An 18,208-nucleotide genomic window follows, 5' to 3' on the forward strand; every position below is an offset into this window, starting at 1 on the left:
TTCAAACTCAGATGTTGCCTACGTAGGAAACAAAGATATCTCGGCGTGGTGCTGTGTGACTGCTGTAAGCAAAACGACTTCTACGATCATACCTAAAGCTGCTGTGGTATGTTTAGTACAGTCGGTGCACGAATGATGTGCTTAAAATCAGACTCCCGTCAGCTTGAGTTTTCGCCACAAGGTGGCATTCTCTGAGCTTTTTTTTGCTAAGGGAAAAGTAAAACTTCCCATCCTTAATAATAACAATAATAATTAAGGAATGAAAAAAACCCTCAAACCCTCCCTGTATTTTCTGGAGTCTGTGACAAAGCAAGATTTGTTAGAAGGCTGCTCCTGCTCTTGCAAAACAATGGTGCTGCTTTCAGAGAGCTGCAAGTAAGACTGAGGGTCAAGTCCCTTTAAAAAAAAAAAAAGTGAAATACAGTATTGTGCATCTTGAAATCTGAAACCAAGAAACAGAAGTGCAAGGGAAACAAGGGGGAAAGTCTTGCAATTCCTGAGGACAACTGTTACAAGTGGAGTTTTAAGGAATAAAATATACACATATACATTTAAAGGTCATTGAATGGCTTTTGTGGAGAAACCTGTGAAATAAAGGAGCCTTGGAAGAAGAGATTTCTTTTTCTCCTCCTCTGTGGATATAATGGCCATTGCAAAGCAAAGCATCTTGAGATTTGGCTTCAAATGTCTCTTCCTAGCAACTTTTATGCTAGCCTGTGATGGACAAGGTGGAAAGAGAGAGAATGGTGGTCCTGCCTGTTACGGAGGATTTGATTTGTATTTCATTCTAGACAAGTAAGTCAGATCTACTCTGTTCTTTCTCGAAGAAATCTTTCTCTAGGTATGAACCGGAATAGCATATACTGATACCAAGGAGGTTTTCTTTGGATTTTGGTTTTGTAGAAGTCCCTGTGTCCCAAGGGACCTGCAAAACTCCTTACTACTCTGGGTTTGTTTTCGTTGTGGTAACTTTTTTGGTAGGTCTAGTATATAATCCCATTGTGCTGTGTAAATCGAATTGTTGTAAGTTTTGCTGTGGCTGATATAGAAGCTTTATTGTGTACTTGACCCTGCAATTTCTTAAAAGAGTGGTTGGGAGAAGGGCAGCACCCTGATCACCTCTGATTTCCCTGTGAACCATGAAGGTTGAGGCACTCATGAAAGCAGGGGTTGGAGAGTTATTATTAAAGGCATTAATTCTGTAGCTGAAAACGTGGAGGAAATGCTCGCCTGCCTGGAGGTCTGCTTCTGTTACCGCTTGCTCCTTAGCTCTGTATGTTCCAGAGCAAAAACTTGCAGGTAAAGACCCAGCTCTGAGAGGTGGCTACTCCGTTTGAAAGGGTCTGATTTTAGCCCTTGTGATGGAAAAGGACTAGAGTGCTCATTTAAGGAGAGCTTTGTTTTCTCTACACTGAGTCACACTTTCTTTGTTTCCTGTTAATCAAATGCATATTTTGACTGTTTATACTGAAGATGACTACCTATCTCACTTTTTTCATCACTAATTGTGATAGTGTCATCTTCTTGGCACTGGTAAGTTTGCTTCTTTGCAGGCCTTCAGGTTGTAGATGGAGCAATGTGAAACAGATATGTGCTGAGCTTTGGAAAGTTTCATATTGAAGCAATACAACAATTTACGCAAAAGTATTAAAAAGTACTAGCTAAAATGATTCTCCCAATTTTCTTGATTAAAAACAGTTATTTTGAACCAAAGGTTTGGAAATACTGGAGAATATGCATGCCAGAGCCATGGTACTGACATTATTAACCATAAATTTCAGAGACAGGAAAGTATTTGCAAGTTGCCAAAAGTGCTCACACATGAAGATTTCTGACTGATCCTCTTGAGTGTTTTGCAGTAGCTCCTACATTCCGCTAGTATAAATTACTTGGAATTACATAACACTTTATTACAAAATACTGGGTAAAATGTAAGACTGAGACATTGGCTCCTTTAGTGTGCCAGTTGTCCTAACACTCCAAGGGAAAGGTATTTTTTTTTCTTTTACTTTATTCAGTGGAAAAATATACCTGTCTAGGGCATTTTGTTGCTTTGGCTGTTCAGTTATTAGTTGGAATACTTCTATTGCTACATGTAAAAGAAGAAAACCCACCCAAAACCAATGGAGCATGATTTGTACTGCAGACAGCTTTTACAAACTGTATTTCTCTGAAAGCTGAAGCAGGATTGAAGGTTTTCTCAAATCTGACGGTTGTGTGTGTTATACCTCTGAGCTAACATGATTTTAACAGCCACTTATTTCAAGTTCTGTGCTGTCCTGTTAGTCAGAAGCATGACTTTCTAGCCTTGCTCAAGAGATTATGAATTTAGGTGGAAATGAGGCTTGGCACAAACTTTCAAGTAGGCAGGCTTACCTTGGTGTATGTATCAAGGTATTCAACAAAAAGTCCTGCTTTGACAGTTGCAGGATTCCTATTTCAGGGATTTTTCTAGTGCAGAAAAGAACTGGATCTGATGTAAAAATTTCCTTGCTCACCAGTGGAATTTGGAGGAGAGTTATGGTGTTTAAGCTACTAGTGTGTACAGTATACTGTGGACCTGATTGTTTAGCCTTACTTTGATGAAAGGCTTACTGTGGTCGAGTAGGTTATCCCATATCCTTTGGCTTTAAAACTTTCTTTTATTCCTTAGAGGCTAAGATGAAGGTCTAAAAAAACGTGTGTCTTATTTAGCCTGGGTTTTCTACCTTCTAATTGTCCAGAGAATGTTTTCAAAAATGCTGCTTGCAGTCCTGAATGTGGAGAGAGGCCTCCAGGCAAACTATGGAACAGATATGGAATAGATTCAGGTTTGCAATAGCTCTAAAAATGATCAAAATTATTAAAAGTGATAAAGAAAACTGAAGGAGAAGACATGTAGATTCTTAAAAATGAAATATTAATTTCAGTGGTGGAAGAAAGCCATTAAAATATTAAGCAACCTACTTTCTGGTATCAAAGGAGTAATATAAAAAACAATAAACACGGCCCTGGCAGTCACTAGTGCTAGAGCCCTCTACTGACCCTTTTGCCTCAGTGCCTGGTTGGATTCAGTGACTTTGTCCATTTAGCGCCCTGGATGCGTGCATCTTGTCGGACGTGTTCCAACTGCTGCACTGTGCTCTGTCCTGTCACAGACCTGGTTCCTGAAGCGCGCTCTGCCCACAGGAAACCCCTTCAACATGAACACGTAGCCCACTGAGGAAGGGGCACGTGTTAGAGGCTGTTCTCCTGGAGTGATGCTTTAGCTCCCTGCAACATTCTCCTTTAGAAGACTCCTGCAAACTTGCTGTGTGAACTGTTGAAGGGAAACCAGGCTTCCGCCAGCTGTCTGCAGACAACTGGAGATGTGACGCCCTGCAGATGGCATGCTGAGAGGACCTCAAGCAAATCTCCCATTTCTGCAGGTCAAGAAAGAAAAGAAAAGCCAGTATTCAGCCATTAAGAAATAATCCTGTTATGCTACGCAGCTTTGATGTGCATGTAACAAACAGAACAAAAGCTTGAATGGTACCAGATATGTTTGCTAGGGTGTGATAGCATCTTTAATCTCTGTGCGTGCACTTGCGTGTCTTTTATCACTTCCAAGAGTTCTCACCAGCTTAGGTAGCACTAGAGAAGGCCTTTCATGCTGTGACCATTGGACCTCGGGCAAGAAGAGTAATGCTCCCAAAGTGATGCAAAGACATCCCAGAGGACTGCGGTTTGAGTTGGGCAAACTCCTTGCCAAGTAAAACTGAAGTTGTCTCGCTGTTGTTGTTGCAGTGCCCCAACTTTGGAGGAAACAATGGTTTGTCAGCTCTCTGGAGAATCATTGTTTGACATGCAGCAAACTTAAAAGGATAAAAATAGTACCACACACAGAAAACACCTAACTTGAAATTCTGAGCTGCCTGACAACAGGTTCACTGAAGGAATTGTATTCATGTGAATTAAGACTGGATTAATCCACTTTTCTTGTGCTTTGATAGCAAAACAAAACAAATCAAAAAAAGGTGGAGAGGGCTAAAACTCAAGCTGTATGTTATTTAGAGTATAGTAGTATGCTATTTGCGTTTAGGTTATATGCAGAATCTAGTCATACAGGATGCTGAGCATCTCAAAGTGGAGGTCATACCAAGATGAGCCTAGTGTTGTGGAAGCGAAGGCCAGTTTGTCTTGGGAGAATTGCTGAGAGAGCTGGTCCTAGATGGCCTGTCCTTCTGTGTTACTGTGGTGCTGAGGGGTTTCATGGGCTGAGGCTTCCATAGACTGAATGGTACCAAAACATGGCAGAAGATGGTGCCACAGAATTTACAGCCTGAGTATAAGATTCAGGGCCTTCATTAAGAAGGCAGAATGAGGAAGCGGTGAGATGTTGATAAAAAAAGCCAACATTTGCTTTTGCTGACACTGTCCAGTTATTCTAAATATGTCATCCAGGTGACAAATTAATGAAGACTATGACCCAGCCCCTACCTGACATGGTATCTACTGCTGTAGTATGTAAATACCTCCCATGAGCACAGCTGGAATATTTAAAGGCAGCTCACAGATTAATTTATTTGCAGGTAGGGAGAAAGGAATAACGATGAGTAAGTCTTCTCAGTAATCTTTTGTTACATCCTCTGTAGGTTAAAGGTGTTATTTCCTATGCTGTTGCCTGTTGTGTGCAAATAGTAGGCATTTTATACCCATGTGCAGAAAACACACAAGGAACCATACATGCGTGAAAGAAAACTTGGCTTTAAAAGATCCTTGGCAAAATGAAGCAAGTAATCCAAGCTGTTTCCTGTGATCCCTTCGTTATTCAGCGAGACAGCTGATCTATTTTTAACCAGATGTCTTGAAGTGAAGCTCCTGCTCTAGAGAGGCTAATAGTTGCTTCTCTGAATCTAGCTTTAGTAGCTGTAGTTACCATGACTTAAACAGGACTAAGTCCAGATCTACACTCAGAGTGTAGAAGAATATAGGGGGCAGAGTGGGATGGAAAGCAGGCAGACACTGCATTGCCAGGCAGGGAGACTGACCTACGTGAACCGCTTCTTCCTTGGGAAATGTGAGCCCTAACCACAGGACCCTTACAGAGCTGAGTAATAATCTAGCTGCTCCAATCTGAGGAAATACAAGCCTTTAGTAGGCAATGTAAAATAGAGTGCCTGCAGAAATAGGTTCAAAACAATCTCTGATCTTCATTGGCTTAGTCAGTGATTCCTTGATTGTTTTTCTGGAATCACAGGCCTGAATCCAGATCCAGAGAAACGTATGCATTTGGTTTGGATGGCAGGGAGCTGCAAGTATACGGAGGCGTAGTTTTTATTTTGGCATGAGGGTTGAGGGATGCTAGCAAGGTAGGGTGGAGAAATTTGTGCATTCTTGTATCTTTTTACTTGTTGCCTGAAGGAATGTAATTAACTCCTAAGTCCACTGTAGGCATGTAGGCATGCAATTGCAATGAGCTAAGTTAGCATGTGAAATCCTTACCTGTCCAGACCTGTGTACATGGGTTTTTTTAGCCAGTGGTGAATCTAAGGTTAACTATTCCTTGGTAAAAGGGATGGGTGGGAGCTGTCTTACATCCAGGATTAAGTGTGTGCCTGCAGCATTCTGCGCTTCATCTACTGCTCAATGTAAATTCAGACCATGGTTACTTGTTTATTCATTGGTTTTATAAATATCCTCTGCCAATCAGGGAGAGAAGAATGTTCTTGGACTAAGATTGGACTTAGAATCTCTGAACTGGACTTCTGTAGACCCTGTAACCTCAAACATTTGACAGTATCTCTGGGGAACTCTCTTATGTGAAGTGTGGTAAAAGATAGTAACATTTCCTCAAAGAATTGCATCATCTCTGTAACATCTTTGTGTTATGTAGTATTTTCAGAATTCCTCCTGAAGTATTTGCAAAGACAAAGGATACTTTTTGGCTCATTTGTGTTATTTTTTAAAGAGCTCAATAAAAAGATGCTGCAAAACTTTTTGGGTCAATGCCACGTCTGGCAGCTATGAGACTTCTTGACATTAGTCCAAAACTGTGGAAGTTTAAGGATAATTTGGATTGACATCAGTCGTTGAATCAGGTGTCTACTTCTGTCAGCTGCAGTGCATGTAACTGATGTGAAGTCTTTGTATAAGAGTTTGTGGGCTTGATTCTGTTTTCTTCCAGTTTGTGAACTAAATAAAATCACGGGTGTTTTGGGAAGGTGCAGTGACAGAAATGGAAATAAGGAGTCTAAAAAGTGCAGGACAGACAAACTGTAAGAAGGTTTGAGTTGCTGCAGCTTTGGGTTATGGTGCATCTTGTCACAGTGAGCAGGAGAAAAGTACTTGCGGGAGGGTGGGTTTAGCCAGAGTGCGGCTCTCTGTGGCTGGAGAACTGTGTGGAGTGTCTCTTACCCTTACATTTAGTTTAGATGTAGAAAATATCATCACATTTGACCACAGAATGTATCATTCCCTTGTTAAAGGCATGATGTTTACTTAATCTTAATTTCCATTTATTAGACTTTTCTCCAGCAAGAGAATTTGGCATCCTCACGATGAGCTTTTTCTTAAACTGCAAGTTTGTAGCATCAACCAACCATTCAGCTGCAAAGTGGTGGCTCGCTGATCATCTTGTTTGTCTTTGGGAATGTGAAGAGATAAGGATTTTAAATTTGGCTTTTATTGCCTTACAGTTAGGCTTTAGAAATGCTTGTCCTGCTCAGAGTATTGGCCTGCTTTATGAGATGCTTTACAAGTGACAAGTGGCTTTTACTGCAGGGCTTCCAAGTAACACAGCTGAAAGCTGTGGAGTTGAAAACTGTAAGCTAATGCTGGTTTTTCAAACCTTCCATTGACTGCAAAAGGTTAGTTTTATTGGTTTTGTCCATTTTATGCCAAGTGAAGACTGTAGGAAATCTGAAGTGTGCTTCAGAAGATGTATTTTATGTATTGGAGGAGTACTTTTTTCTAAATGCAGACCCTGGGCATTTATAGCCACTGGCAGCTGGGCTTGAGTAGATGGAGACTTTAGCTGCAAGTAGGCTGCAAGTTGTCTAGCTGCAGAGGAAAGCTTGCTGCGCTAGAAGGAACAATGTATGGTCAGCAAAAGTGTGAGCCTTCATTTTGGGACCCTTTTATAGCTTGCTTTGGTAGAGATGAGAATAAATGGATTGTAGAGTATTCCAATTGCCCTACTTCAGTGAAAGCAGAAAGCATCCTTTTGTGGGATAGAAAGGGTTTGTTTTTATGATTGTAGCAATGGTAAGAAGTCTCCTTAAAATAGGTGTTTAACATTAACAAGCTCTTGAACTTCAGGTTGTTCCTTTTGTACATTCATAGATGTGTAGGAAGGTTTCACAGAAAAAAAGCTGTAACTTCAGATGCTTGGAGGCTTGTTCCAGAGGGCATAAAGATGGGACTGTTGGCGGGAGAACAGAGTGAGAATGATGAAGGGGAGGTGGTGCAGCAGGAGCTGAAGTCATGCTTTGTGAAGAATTAAACGGCACTGCATACCTGAAAAAACTGCCCAAACAATTTAAAACTGGTGGAACAGCAGTTGCAAAGGCAAACACTTATGCAGGATGTGCTATTGACTTATTGACTAGCACATCATTGAATTGAGCTATTGGTTTTTCAGCTTTATTCTGGCAAATGCTGTTTTCAAAAAATGCATGACTTCTCAGAGCCATGGAAAATGACAGGAGTTTTATATGACGACCTACATACCTTATGTGCTCTGTGGCTGGATCTCATTCCCAGCTGCCTTGCTGCAATAGTAATTTTAAGTGACGATCAACTTTTCTTCAGAGGAGAAGAAATAACCATACTTTTGAAAGCTACCGTAGCTTCTAGGGCAGTGTCCTGTTGCAGGTGGGGGTTAGTTAGGGCTTTGTACTGGCAGAGGCTGAGCGCTAAGTTTTCCCTTAACATAAAGTGTAGTACGGTTGTGTTGTCTGATGGCCTGGAGGAGGTTGGTTAGGGTATATGTGTGAAGGGGTCCTGGCTTCACATGTCTGCTACTGGATGGTTGACGAGAAGTGAAACTTTAACGAGGTGTACTTTTTTTGAGAGGTGGATATATGGTCTGTAGCAACATACATTTCACTGAAGGAGGCAGTAATTTTTTTATGGTTAACAAAGCCTTGGCTTCATGTGTCTTATAGAGACTGATGCAATCATTGCTATAAAGTCAAGTGTTTCTTTTACAGCTCACCGTAAAAGGCAATAAATACTTATTTTCCAGGCCAGTTATTGGAAATTATTTGGGCTGTTTGGCATTGATGGGAGTGGAGTGCCTGTCATATTCAGGGTCTCAGAGTTATTCCATACATCTCAGAGGAATTTGCACCTGGGGCTGAGCTTGGCATGTCTACGTTCTATCAGTTTGCGGTTTGCATGCAGCGGGAGTTGTTTCTTGTTTGAAAGCAAGTACTGATGTACCTTGCCCTTCATCGGTTCTAAGACAGCGATTTTCCCACTGTCTGTGTGGTTTAATCAGTTTGTCAAGACCCTTGCTACTAGTGTTTCTTTGGCCCTCTCCAATACCTATTTGCATGAAGAACAAGTCATGATTTCAAGTCCTTGTCTGATGAAAGGAAAGAGAGCCCTGAAGCACAATTAACATTTGCTTATGATCAAGTCTCCACTGCAATCTGACCTTTAGAATCATGGACAAAACTGGGGAGCCCTTAAGGTTGTCTTTAAAGTGCATTTGGTATCAACTCCTTTGTGCAACAAGAGCTGGAGAATTCACTGTTTTTCCAGACGGTCTATATGCTTTTGTACCTGTGCAAGGGTCCTCATTGCATGTCATCTAAGGTTGTCTTTGGATATATTGGGGTCATACAGAGAAAGAATGTCTTAAGGTATCACGAAGCAAGTGGGTAAGGCCAAAGTTTTTACTGAATGGCTGCAAATAAAAACCAGGTGTGGGGAGAATTGAAGGAAACGTGTATGACCTGCACAATGTGTTTAGCATGCTTGCTGTGCTTATAGGAAGTGAAGTAATGCTCTTTGCAGCCAGGCTGGGGTTGGCGGTACCAGGTGTGCAGTGCCTGGGTGAATCTATTCATGGCTGTTCATTGGCATTCTCACGTCTAAGGTAGAACAGAGTCAGGTCTGATGCTTTTTCTTTCTGTGAAGCGAAAAAACCCCACTCTTCTCAAATGCTCATCTTTTCTTCCTCAGGCTGCAGATCACTAAAGCTTCTATTAAAACTAAAATGGTTATTTCCTTTATAAATATTTTAATTGTATTCAATGGATTAAATAAGTGATGACATATTTATTTTCTGATTCTAGGAAGGAATTTTTTCCAATATTAATATTTCAGTGTTCATAGAAGTTTTCATGCTAGGAGGGGCATTTAATGCTGAAAGATGCTGATTAACCTAATTTTTTCCTGGTTCTTAAAGCATAAAGAAGAATAATCCAGTCCTATTATAGTCCATGGTTTATTCTTCTGCAATGCAAAATTAAATTGTTTTGCTTTTAACTGGGGTGTGAATGAATTAGCCAGGACAGTTGGCATGTGGACCTAAGGGGTTTTACTTTTCATAGAATGTAGCACAGTGGTAGAGAAGTTTAATAATCTGTTCCTCCAACTGCATTTTATTCTCAAAATACACTTGAGCTAAAAGCTCTGCGTAATGGTATGGCAAGTGAGTTGGTGGATTTAATCTAAAATACTGTGCAGAGAGATGGGTTTTCACTCATACAGGATTTATTTGTTTAAGGCTGTGCTGAAGGTCTAGCATAACTGCCATATGTTATTGCCAAGTGTAGCCTCAGACACTTGCATGGAGTGTAAATTATTCCTGCTTTTCGAAGTTAAGTAGGAAATGCCATTTACAATTTAATATCTTTTTAAAGGAACAGTGTGGACAGTGAGTGTTAAACAAAAGAAAAAGGAATGACTAGCTGAGCAACGTGTAACAAAACATTAGGCTGGGAAAACTACAATAGCAGCAATTAAACTAATATCGCCTGTAATAATTGTTTCCCTAGATCAGGAAGTGTCCTGCACCATTGGAATGAAATATATCATTTTGTGGAACATTTGGCCCGCAAGTTCATAAGGTAAGAAGCGCTGCTTTGCAGATGAGCGAACGAGGAGGGGTGTGTGTGCCAGCAGCTAGGAGACACACTCTCAGTCACAGTCAAGTAGCACATGCTGCTTCCCACCAGGGGACTTGGGGGGGAGAGACTTCTTAATGCTTTTCTCAGATTATCCCATTGACTGCTTTTCCCCAGATTTCTGTCATGTAGGAGCAGATAAGCTAATAGTTTTCCTTTTTTCCTGCCTGACTTCCATGGATCAAATTGTATTTTTGTGGGGAAGGAATCCACTTGTTTCTGAGACGGCTGGCTACTGCCTGTAGTACAGGAGTTTGGGTCTGCAGGGAGAGGCCTTAGGCTGTAGCTTTCAGGCACTGAGTGACTTGAGACTGGGTGAAAAATCCCCCAGGCCCATGGGTGGAATGTGTTATGATAAACAAAATTGGCCTTCTTTCGTCTCCATGGGGGTACCAGGATGCACTTAAGCCTTTCTTGCTTTAGCAGTCCTAAGGTCATGATGCATGTGCTATTTACATATCAGAAGGAATCCTCATGGTTTGCCTTGACTGGGAAGGCCAAAGGCAAAGCGCCTTTTGCTGCTTAGTCTTGTCTTTCATCCTGTGGAGTTGTAACCGCTAGAAATGTTCAAGGCCAGGCTGGGTGGGGATTTGAGCAACCTGGTCCAGTGGAAGGTGTCCATGTCCATGGCAGGGGTTGGATCTAGATGATCTTTAAGGTCCCTTCTGACCCAGACGTCCTTTGATTCTGTGGTAATATAGATAGCAATCTCTGTGTTCGGTGTTAAGCATACGGTAAGCTCTGGTCTGGACCACCAGAATAATTTACTTTTTTTCCTCTCCTTCTCCAGCCCTCAGCTGAGGATGTCCTTCATTGTTTTTTCAACTAGAGGGACAATTCTAATGAGGTTAACAGAAGACAGGTAAGAAGAGGTTTAAAGGTGCACAGCAGCTTTTGTGTCCTTGTAGCTTTTCACCTTCCTTGCTCAATGATTTCCAGTCCACTGTGAGCAGTGTTGTGACACCTTTGTGCTTCTGAATTTGTTTGAATTGCCTGCCCATTTTCACATGTGACACTTGTTCTGCTAGAATGCGTTAAGGTCTCTTAAGGCAGAGGTTGCCTTCTTAATTTTAACTTCTAAATGTGTTTCTGCCAGCAATTAGGGTTTTGACTCAAACTGCTTTCGTTGAGGGAGTCTGCCTTCCACAGATTTTCAGGCTTTTGCTAGACAAGAGCCTTACTGCCTTTGAAACATCCTTAGGGAGTTTCTTCTGCAAACAAATAGGTGAAAGTCCCTTCCCGTAAAAATAAACTTGAAAGATGTAGGTGATATCCATACCCTTGAGGTAGAGGCGAACATGATTTCTTTGGAGGTTGGAAGGTATGTTATAGACAGACAGTGTTTAGGGTGGATTGCAAGCATGTATATTTTCTGGAAGTGCTGGTTTGATTGCCATGTTTCTGAAGCATGTTCCTGTCATATCGTCATATCCCTGTAGATCCCTAAGTTAATCCCAGTAAAATCTACGGGATGGATTTTATTTTTTTTTTACTCTGACTTCAAGGAGAGCTGGATGAGATTCTTTAATCACTCTTGCTTCCTCTGTTAACTTCATTGCCACGTGGAGCAAAAATATATGTAACACATGTGAAGACTGTATAAGTCAGCATGTGTTTTACATATTGGATGTCTATGAAATTGCATACCAGAACATACTATAGAGGAATGAATAGGAAATTGGCCGCTTTCCTAAAGAGCAATCCACATACATACCGGCCATGAAAAATGTCATTAAACCCAGCCAGCCTAAGCATCTCTTGCCACTTACTGCAGCAATAAGTATAAAGAGAATGAACCATATCTAACTTGAGGCCAGAAGAGAACCTGTTCCCTGGCTCTTTCTGTCTCCCACCCTGTGAGCACACCCCATTGCAAAGATCTCTAGTCTGTTAAGGCTCTAAGCTATGAGACTTCAGTGTTTCCCATGTGGAAATGTATTTCGTATTTATCCAGCTGTCCTAGAAATGTTGACTGGGAACAGGATATTGATATGGTACTAGTCTAAAAGCCAGCTGACTGGAGAGCTGCTGTTTTTTACTGGAGGACTGACAAACAAGGTGTAGGCTTTAGTTAACACTGGCCTTTCTTAATTGGGAAGCTGGAGCAGTGGCAAAACCTCTTCTACCTTGCCCCTGTCTCCATGTGGTGTATCAGCATCTGAATGTGAAGGTTATGGGTGCTTAATATCCCTTTTGGAAAACCTGTGCTTCTAATGGGATTGGATTGACATATTTTAAAGACTTTTATTTTATATTTCAAAATTTCAGTGCTCATGTTTGAAAAAATAGTTCTGATCACAGGAAATGGTCTTTATTTTATATTCAGCTTCAGCTTGGTATGTGCATGGGTAGCTGAATGGAGGAAATGTCTGTCCCTAGCCCACGTATGATATACAAGCTCCATGTCTCACTAGTTTGGGTTGTCAGAGGTACAGAATGAGTTCTTGAAAGTTTGATAATTCAACCTACTGGAAAAGCAGATACTCTTTTTTTTTTTTTTTTTTTTTTTTTTCCCCTGTGGGAGTTACCTCTCTGTAGACTGGATAATGTTGATGCCCTGCTGCAGTCAGCCTCACAAACATGAGATAGAGTTGTGATCACACAAACTGGATTTTCTGAGGTAGTTAAAAAATGCAGGGACAAAACTGCTTTCTGGCGTTCAGTCTTACAATGTCAGCATGGTCCTGAATTGCAGTGACTTAATCGGTTTCCCATGGAGTTTTTATAGTTTGCTCAGAGATACACCCCACACATTGCAGGGTGTTATCTTGGTATTAAAGACTCCTGACCTGTACTTGGCTTCCAGAGTTTGGTGCCTGCAGCTCAATGGAACAGCAAAGGGGCGTCCATCCCGTTTAGCCTGCAGATGATCTGTCACTGTGCCTGGGATTTCTGAAAAGATTGAAACAGATACCCTGAATTGTAGTAAACTATTGGGAAAGGCTTTAATCTTAAAGTCAGTTTGAACAGGAACTGAAGGTGTAATGTCCAAACAAACAGGAGTTGCCAGGATGGTTTGAGATTGGTTCATTTTTTGTGTGTGTTTGATTACATTTGTATGTCAAGAGAGCCTAAGTGAGGAGTGAGCCAGGTGCAAGTGGGCTGCTCTGCATCAAATGTTTGACCAGGGTTACACAGGGAATATGTATTGAGAAAGAAATGTATGGATATTGACCTGGGAGATGCTGCTGTTGTGATGCTTTCCCCAGGCTGTGGGAACACCGGCAGCCCAAGTGTTCTGTTTTCCACATCCTTAGAAAGGCATCTACCCAGACATTACTTTAGCCTATATAAACACTGGCTAAAGTCTTCCCCCCCTCTCTGTATCTAGTTCTACCATGCATCTCTTCACCTGGATATCAGCTCCTGGTAAATTTGATCTTGGATCTAACAGTGCATCTGCATTCATTTCAGGGAACAGATACGTCAGGGTCTAGAAGAGCTGCAGAAGGTCCTTCCAGGAGGTGACACATACATGCATGAAGGATTTGAAAGGGTAACTAGTTGCATGCTATAGTGCCTTTAAACTGTGTCTGGGTGCTCCTCGGGAAATGTTAAACAAATGAATCTGGTTAATAATTGTCTAGTACGAAACTGGGGCTATTTCCCTTTTATGCAATAGACACACTGAAGTGTACACAGTGTTGGATCCGGTAAAAGGGAGCTGTAAACCCTGCTACTTTTCTTTTGCCTTCAGCTTTTATGGGGGGAGCAGCTTTTGCAGCTTAGGACAAGGCAGAAGTCTCTGACATTGCATTCCCACATGGAACCATGTTCACAAAGAGTGGAAAGCTGCCCAGAGTCCTACATGGGTGCTGTAGTAGGCTTGTTAGAGTTGGGTGGGAGCTGAGACCATGGCTCTAACATGTTCTCCCTGGTAGACAAATAATGCTGCCCAAAGGTTATTGCTTGCTCTGGCCATCTCCTGTTTGTTTTACAAGCTAAGGATTTTCTCTAAACCTGAACTCCTGAACCCCTCCCACTTCTGTACTACACATGCATTTGCGAGGATTGTGGAACTGCCTGCCTATTGAAAATGCATGTGAACACACAACAAAAATTCGGGTGACCTGACAGAGATGCTGGCTCTTAACTAGGAGTCCAAAACCAAGTCCCAGAGTGTGGTGACTTCAGAAACTCTGCAGAAGTCCAAAAAACCCAAATTTAAATTCAGAACAGAAATGAAATGAGTAAGTCAAGTGTGGCCAGGGTGGCCTACTTCTTAATTTTAAATTGATGCACACTGAAGCCTTTGCCTTTCTACCCTGCAGAATATGCTTGAGCATAGATCAAATGGGAGACAGAAGCATAAGAATATCTCCCTGCAGTTTTTTTTATTTGCTATTGGAGTAGCTGATCTAGAGGTGCTGGGGAGTATTTATCAATGGACGTAGAATGTTTCTCAAGGCAGAAGGTGAGTGTGATTTTCAGATAGCATAATAGTGGGAGACTACGTTATTCTTGGCCAGTGACCTTGGGGTTGGTCTGACTGAGTTATGCTTTAGATAAGACACTGAAGAACCATAGGCAATCAGAACTGTAGGCAAGAAACTTGTTCCACGAAGCAGATATCTCTGAAAGCCAAGGTTATGTGTGGACTACAAACATGACATCCTCACTGCCATCTTCTCTTTCTTTCTGGTGCATGTGTAGATGCCCACAAAGTATTATTATTCATTTATTGCTAATAATATTTTGATTTAATTTCAGGCAAGTGAACAGATTTACTATGAAAATGTTCATGGTGAGACACTTTCTTCATCCATTGATTTTTTTTTTTTTCTCTTTCTTTTTGACTTACAACTTTCATAGATTTGAAATGCAGCTTCACTGTGGGAAAGGTGGGAGGTGGCTCCTATTCTTACAGGAATGCAATGCTCTTTGGGCTAGTTGTCCCTGAAAAGGAAAAAGAACAGGTGGAGCTTTAAGGATCCAGAGCTAGAATGAATGAGTTTCAGGCTAGAAATGAGAAGCCAGGCTGACTGAAGGTGCCTACTCTTTTATCAAAACTCTCAAGTACCTTATTTTGTTCTTTTTGCTTGAAGACTCAGGTAACCATTTCTTCTTCCTTCTGAAACGTGGGTATGTGGAGGTGCTGGTAGGTAAAAGTTTTTTCAGTGAGCAGTTACTAAATCTAGTAGTAAGTGCAGAGAATTGCAAAAATGTTTGTCCTTTCCTTCCTTGCAATTAATATAAAAGATTTCTGCATTGTAAAGCCTGAAGTAGAAATATAAACAATCTTCTTGGAAGCCAAAAAAACAGGCAACCAGATGTTTCAGTACAAAGCCAGTCCTAATGGTTTTGCAGGGCCACTTGTGAATAAAATGAAGTAGTGACCACGTCCACACAGTTTTGGGGCTCACCTGTAAAATATGACTGCAGCAGAATGGAATAGATAGCTAAAACCATTCGATTTGGGATTGATAATGCTTTTTACATGCTAGTATATGTACTACATGTAAACAGGTTGCTGTCATATGCAAGAAGCAGTGGCCAGCTGGGTCCTCAAGTCTGAATGTTGGCCTGTGTTTGTCCTTGGTCTAGTCACTAAAGAGTGCTTCTACAACCTACAGTAGATCCAAAGGCTCCTGCAGTAGCCAGTGGAGGGAGAAAGGCATCTCTGAGGTCATTTGGGCTCCTACGTTTGTACAAGAAGTGCTCACTTTTCTCCATTTCCTACAGGAAGCACCTAGGCACTTGAGTTAGGCATCTGCAACAGGAATGGCCCTGAGTGTTGTTTACTGTTTCTCAGGCACTCGACTTCCTTGTTGCATCATTACCACGTTACTTAAAATTGGGGATTTCTAAGTAGCACCAAGAAAATTAGGTGTCGGTTCTCTATTCTGTAGTAATTAAAGAAGTTACTTGTTTGGATTTTTATCTCTTTGGCAGAAACTTGTTAAAGGCACAGCTACTGGTAATGGCAGGAAAATGCCCTAGATGGCTATATAAATTTAAAGGTTGATAATTTACATGCCTTGAGATATTTAGATTTTATCTTTCTGTAACAGTGTGCAAGATGTACCTACAGAACTCCTTCAGATCTATAGCAATTCTCTTGTCAGAAATATGAGTTAATTCTATTTGGTCACTCCTGAAAAGTAGTACAAACTTGTAAACCCCAAGCTATAATCAATGCAAGGGGAAGATTGGAAGGTTTAACTATGTTGCTGAAATATGTTACATATTTTAGGCCATTTTCCTACCATATCCCAGCTGTGCTTTTTATCACAAGCTGAAAAAAAATCTCTGAATTTCTTGAATTGACAGCATTAATAAAATCGGGAAATAACTAGGAACACCTTGTTTTCTTGATGGCTGTGGTCTAATCTACTGGTCTGAAATACTGAAATAGAAGGGGCTGCCAGTTAAAAATCACTGGCACATCAGGAGAGTGGTATAAAACTGGTATTGAAGGCAGGTGTCCAAGTGTAAAAAAGTATGCAGAAATTCAAGTCTTCTGAAAAGTGGTTGGCTGGAGGGAGGTTAGGGCTTGAAGCCCATTGTTTCTGACCCTTTCAGTGTGCTGACAGGTTGCTAGTGGGTTGTTACCTAGGCTAGTTTAACAAATACAACTCAAACAAGAGACTAAAGAAGTTTGTGTATTTAGGTTACAGAACTGCAAGTGTCATCATTGCGTTGACAGATGGAGAACTCCATGAAGACCTATTTTTCTACTCTGAGAGGGAGGTAAGTGTCTTACACTTTTTTAGCCAGGGAGAAAGTGAAATGTCTGGGCTTGCTGCTTTGAAGGCAAAAGATAGGGAAAACATCTTTCCCTAGTGACAGAACTTCACTTTGGTGTTCTTAAGACATGATTCTTAAGGATAAACATTAACGGTAGCAATGCTTCTGACTCATCAAAACTAAGGCTGTTCATGGGAAAGGAGAGGGTTTTAAACTTCCAGTTAAAAAAATAGAAAAATGTGGAGGAAGGAATAGTTTACAGCTGAAAAGTTTCAGTATTTGCTGAATTGTTCTGGGAAATACCTGGATCTCACTTTGACTTTTCTTCTTTCACAAAAAGTGAAGACTGCAAAAAGAGGGTGACTGTTGTTCCTGTAATCTTCTGTCACATCAGAAAGCCTTTCAGAGGATCAAATCCAAAGTTTCCACAAATATTTCCAAGATTCAAGCATGTGTTTTCAGCACCCTTGTTAAATTAGCATATTATGCAAAATATTAGCTAAACACTAGGTTGAGCACTTGCAAGCTTTGCTGTATAGTGTTCTTGCTGACGTCCTTTTGGTAGTCACCTCTGAAGAGCTGAACCAGTTTTCACTTGTCAGTCAAACAAATTTAAGATGACCTGAGCTTGGAAGATGGTATTGTTACATGAATTTGCTGTTGACAGATTTCTTTTTTCCTCTCAATCTGTCCAAAGTGCAGCTTTAAATCCAATAACAACAAAAAGAATGGTTTTGCAGAATAAAACCAGTATTGCTACAGCACAAACAAATGTCATGAATCAAGAGTTCCGGTCCTCACTGTTCATCTTTTCTTCTGAAACAAAAAATCCACAAGAAAAACAAGTTTGTTTTTAGAGGTGAAAGAACAAGTTGAGAGGTCAGGAGTGTTATATTTGTGTTGGTTTGGGGAGAAACAGCTAGTGAGCTAGTAGAACGGAGGTCCTGAACTCAGCTTTTATGCTGTGAGTTGCTTCGGTTGTTTGGGTTTAAGTTTCTCGGTATAGAACTGGAATGATGCTTTTCTTGTAAAGCACTTTGCTATTGAACAATTTGAACTGCTACAGTCTTCTGATATAGTCTGACTTGCTACCATCTTTTCTGGGCATAGGTTTTTGGTCAAGTCTTCCTGTTGTAATGAAATATGATTAAATGACTTCATTCTTACAGAGGCAACAGAATTTAATACAGTTGCTTTTTGAATAGTCAGTGCAACTACATCTGCATGTCAATGAAATAGCCTGGAAAAATCAAACCTGTGGATGTTCCCCTTTTATTAGTTGAGATGCTGTGTAAATAGTCGGAGCAGTACAGTTCTGTAGGAGATGGAATAAAATGTCTCTTCACCTATAGGTATCATGAGTCCAGGCACACGTCTGAAACAGAAAACAGAAAAATGTTTTAGGTTACTGTTATACTGGGATA

The 18,208-nt window shown here is 40.9% G+C and overlaps 1 protein-coding gene across 1 annotated transcript in view; it reads left to right on the forward strand.

Annotated features, from left to right (window-relative positions):
- Window positions 1-315: 315 nt before the first annotated feature.
- Window positions 316-18,208, forward strand: part of ANTXR1 (ANTXR cell adhesion molecule 1) — a 111,292-nt gene continuing 93,399 nt past the window's right edge. The window contains exons 1-6 of the mRNA XM_005234225.3: window positions 316-795; window positions 9,969-10,040; window positions 10,888-10,959; window positions 13,512-13,593; window positions 14,808-14,841; window positions 16,708-16,787. Coding sequence (XP_005234282.1) covers window positions 644-795; window positions 9,969-10,040; window positions 10,888-10,959; window positions 13,512-13,593; window positions 14,808-14,841; window positions 16,708-16,787 — 492 coding nt within the window. The 5' untranslated portion in view covers window positions 316-643. The remainder of the gene's footprint in view (window positions 796-9,968; window positions 10,041-10,887; window positions 10,960-13,511; window positions 13,594-14,807; window positions 14,842-16,707; window positions 16,788-18,208) is intronic.

This window comes from Falco peregrinus, chromosome 17, assembly GCF_023634155.1.
Source record: "Falco peregrinus isolate bFalPer1 chromosome 17, bFalPer1.pri, whole genome shotgun sequence".
NCBI classification, from domain to species: Eukaryota; Metazoa; Chordata; class Aves; order Falconiformes; family Falconidae; genus Falco; species Falco peregrinus.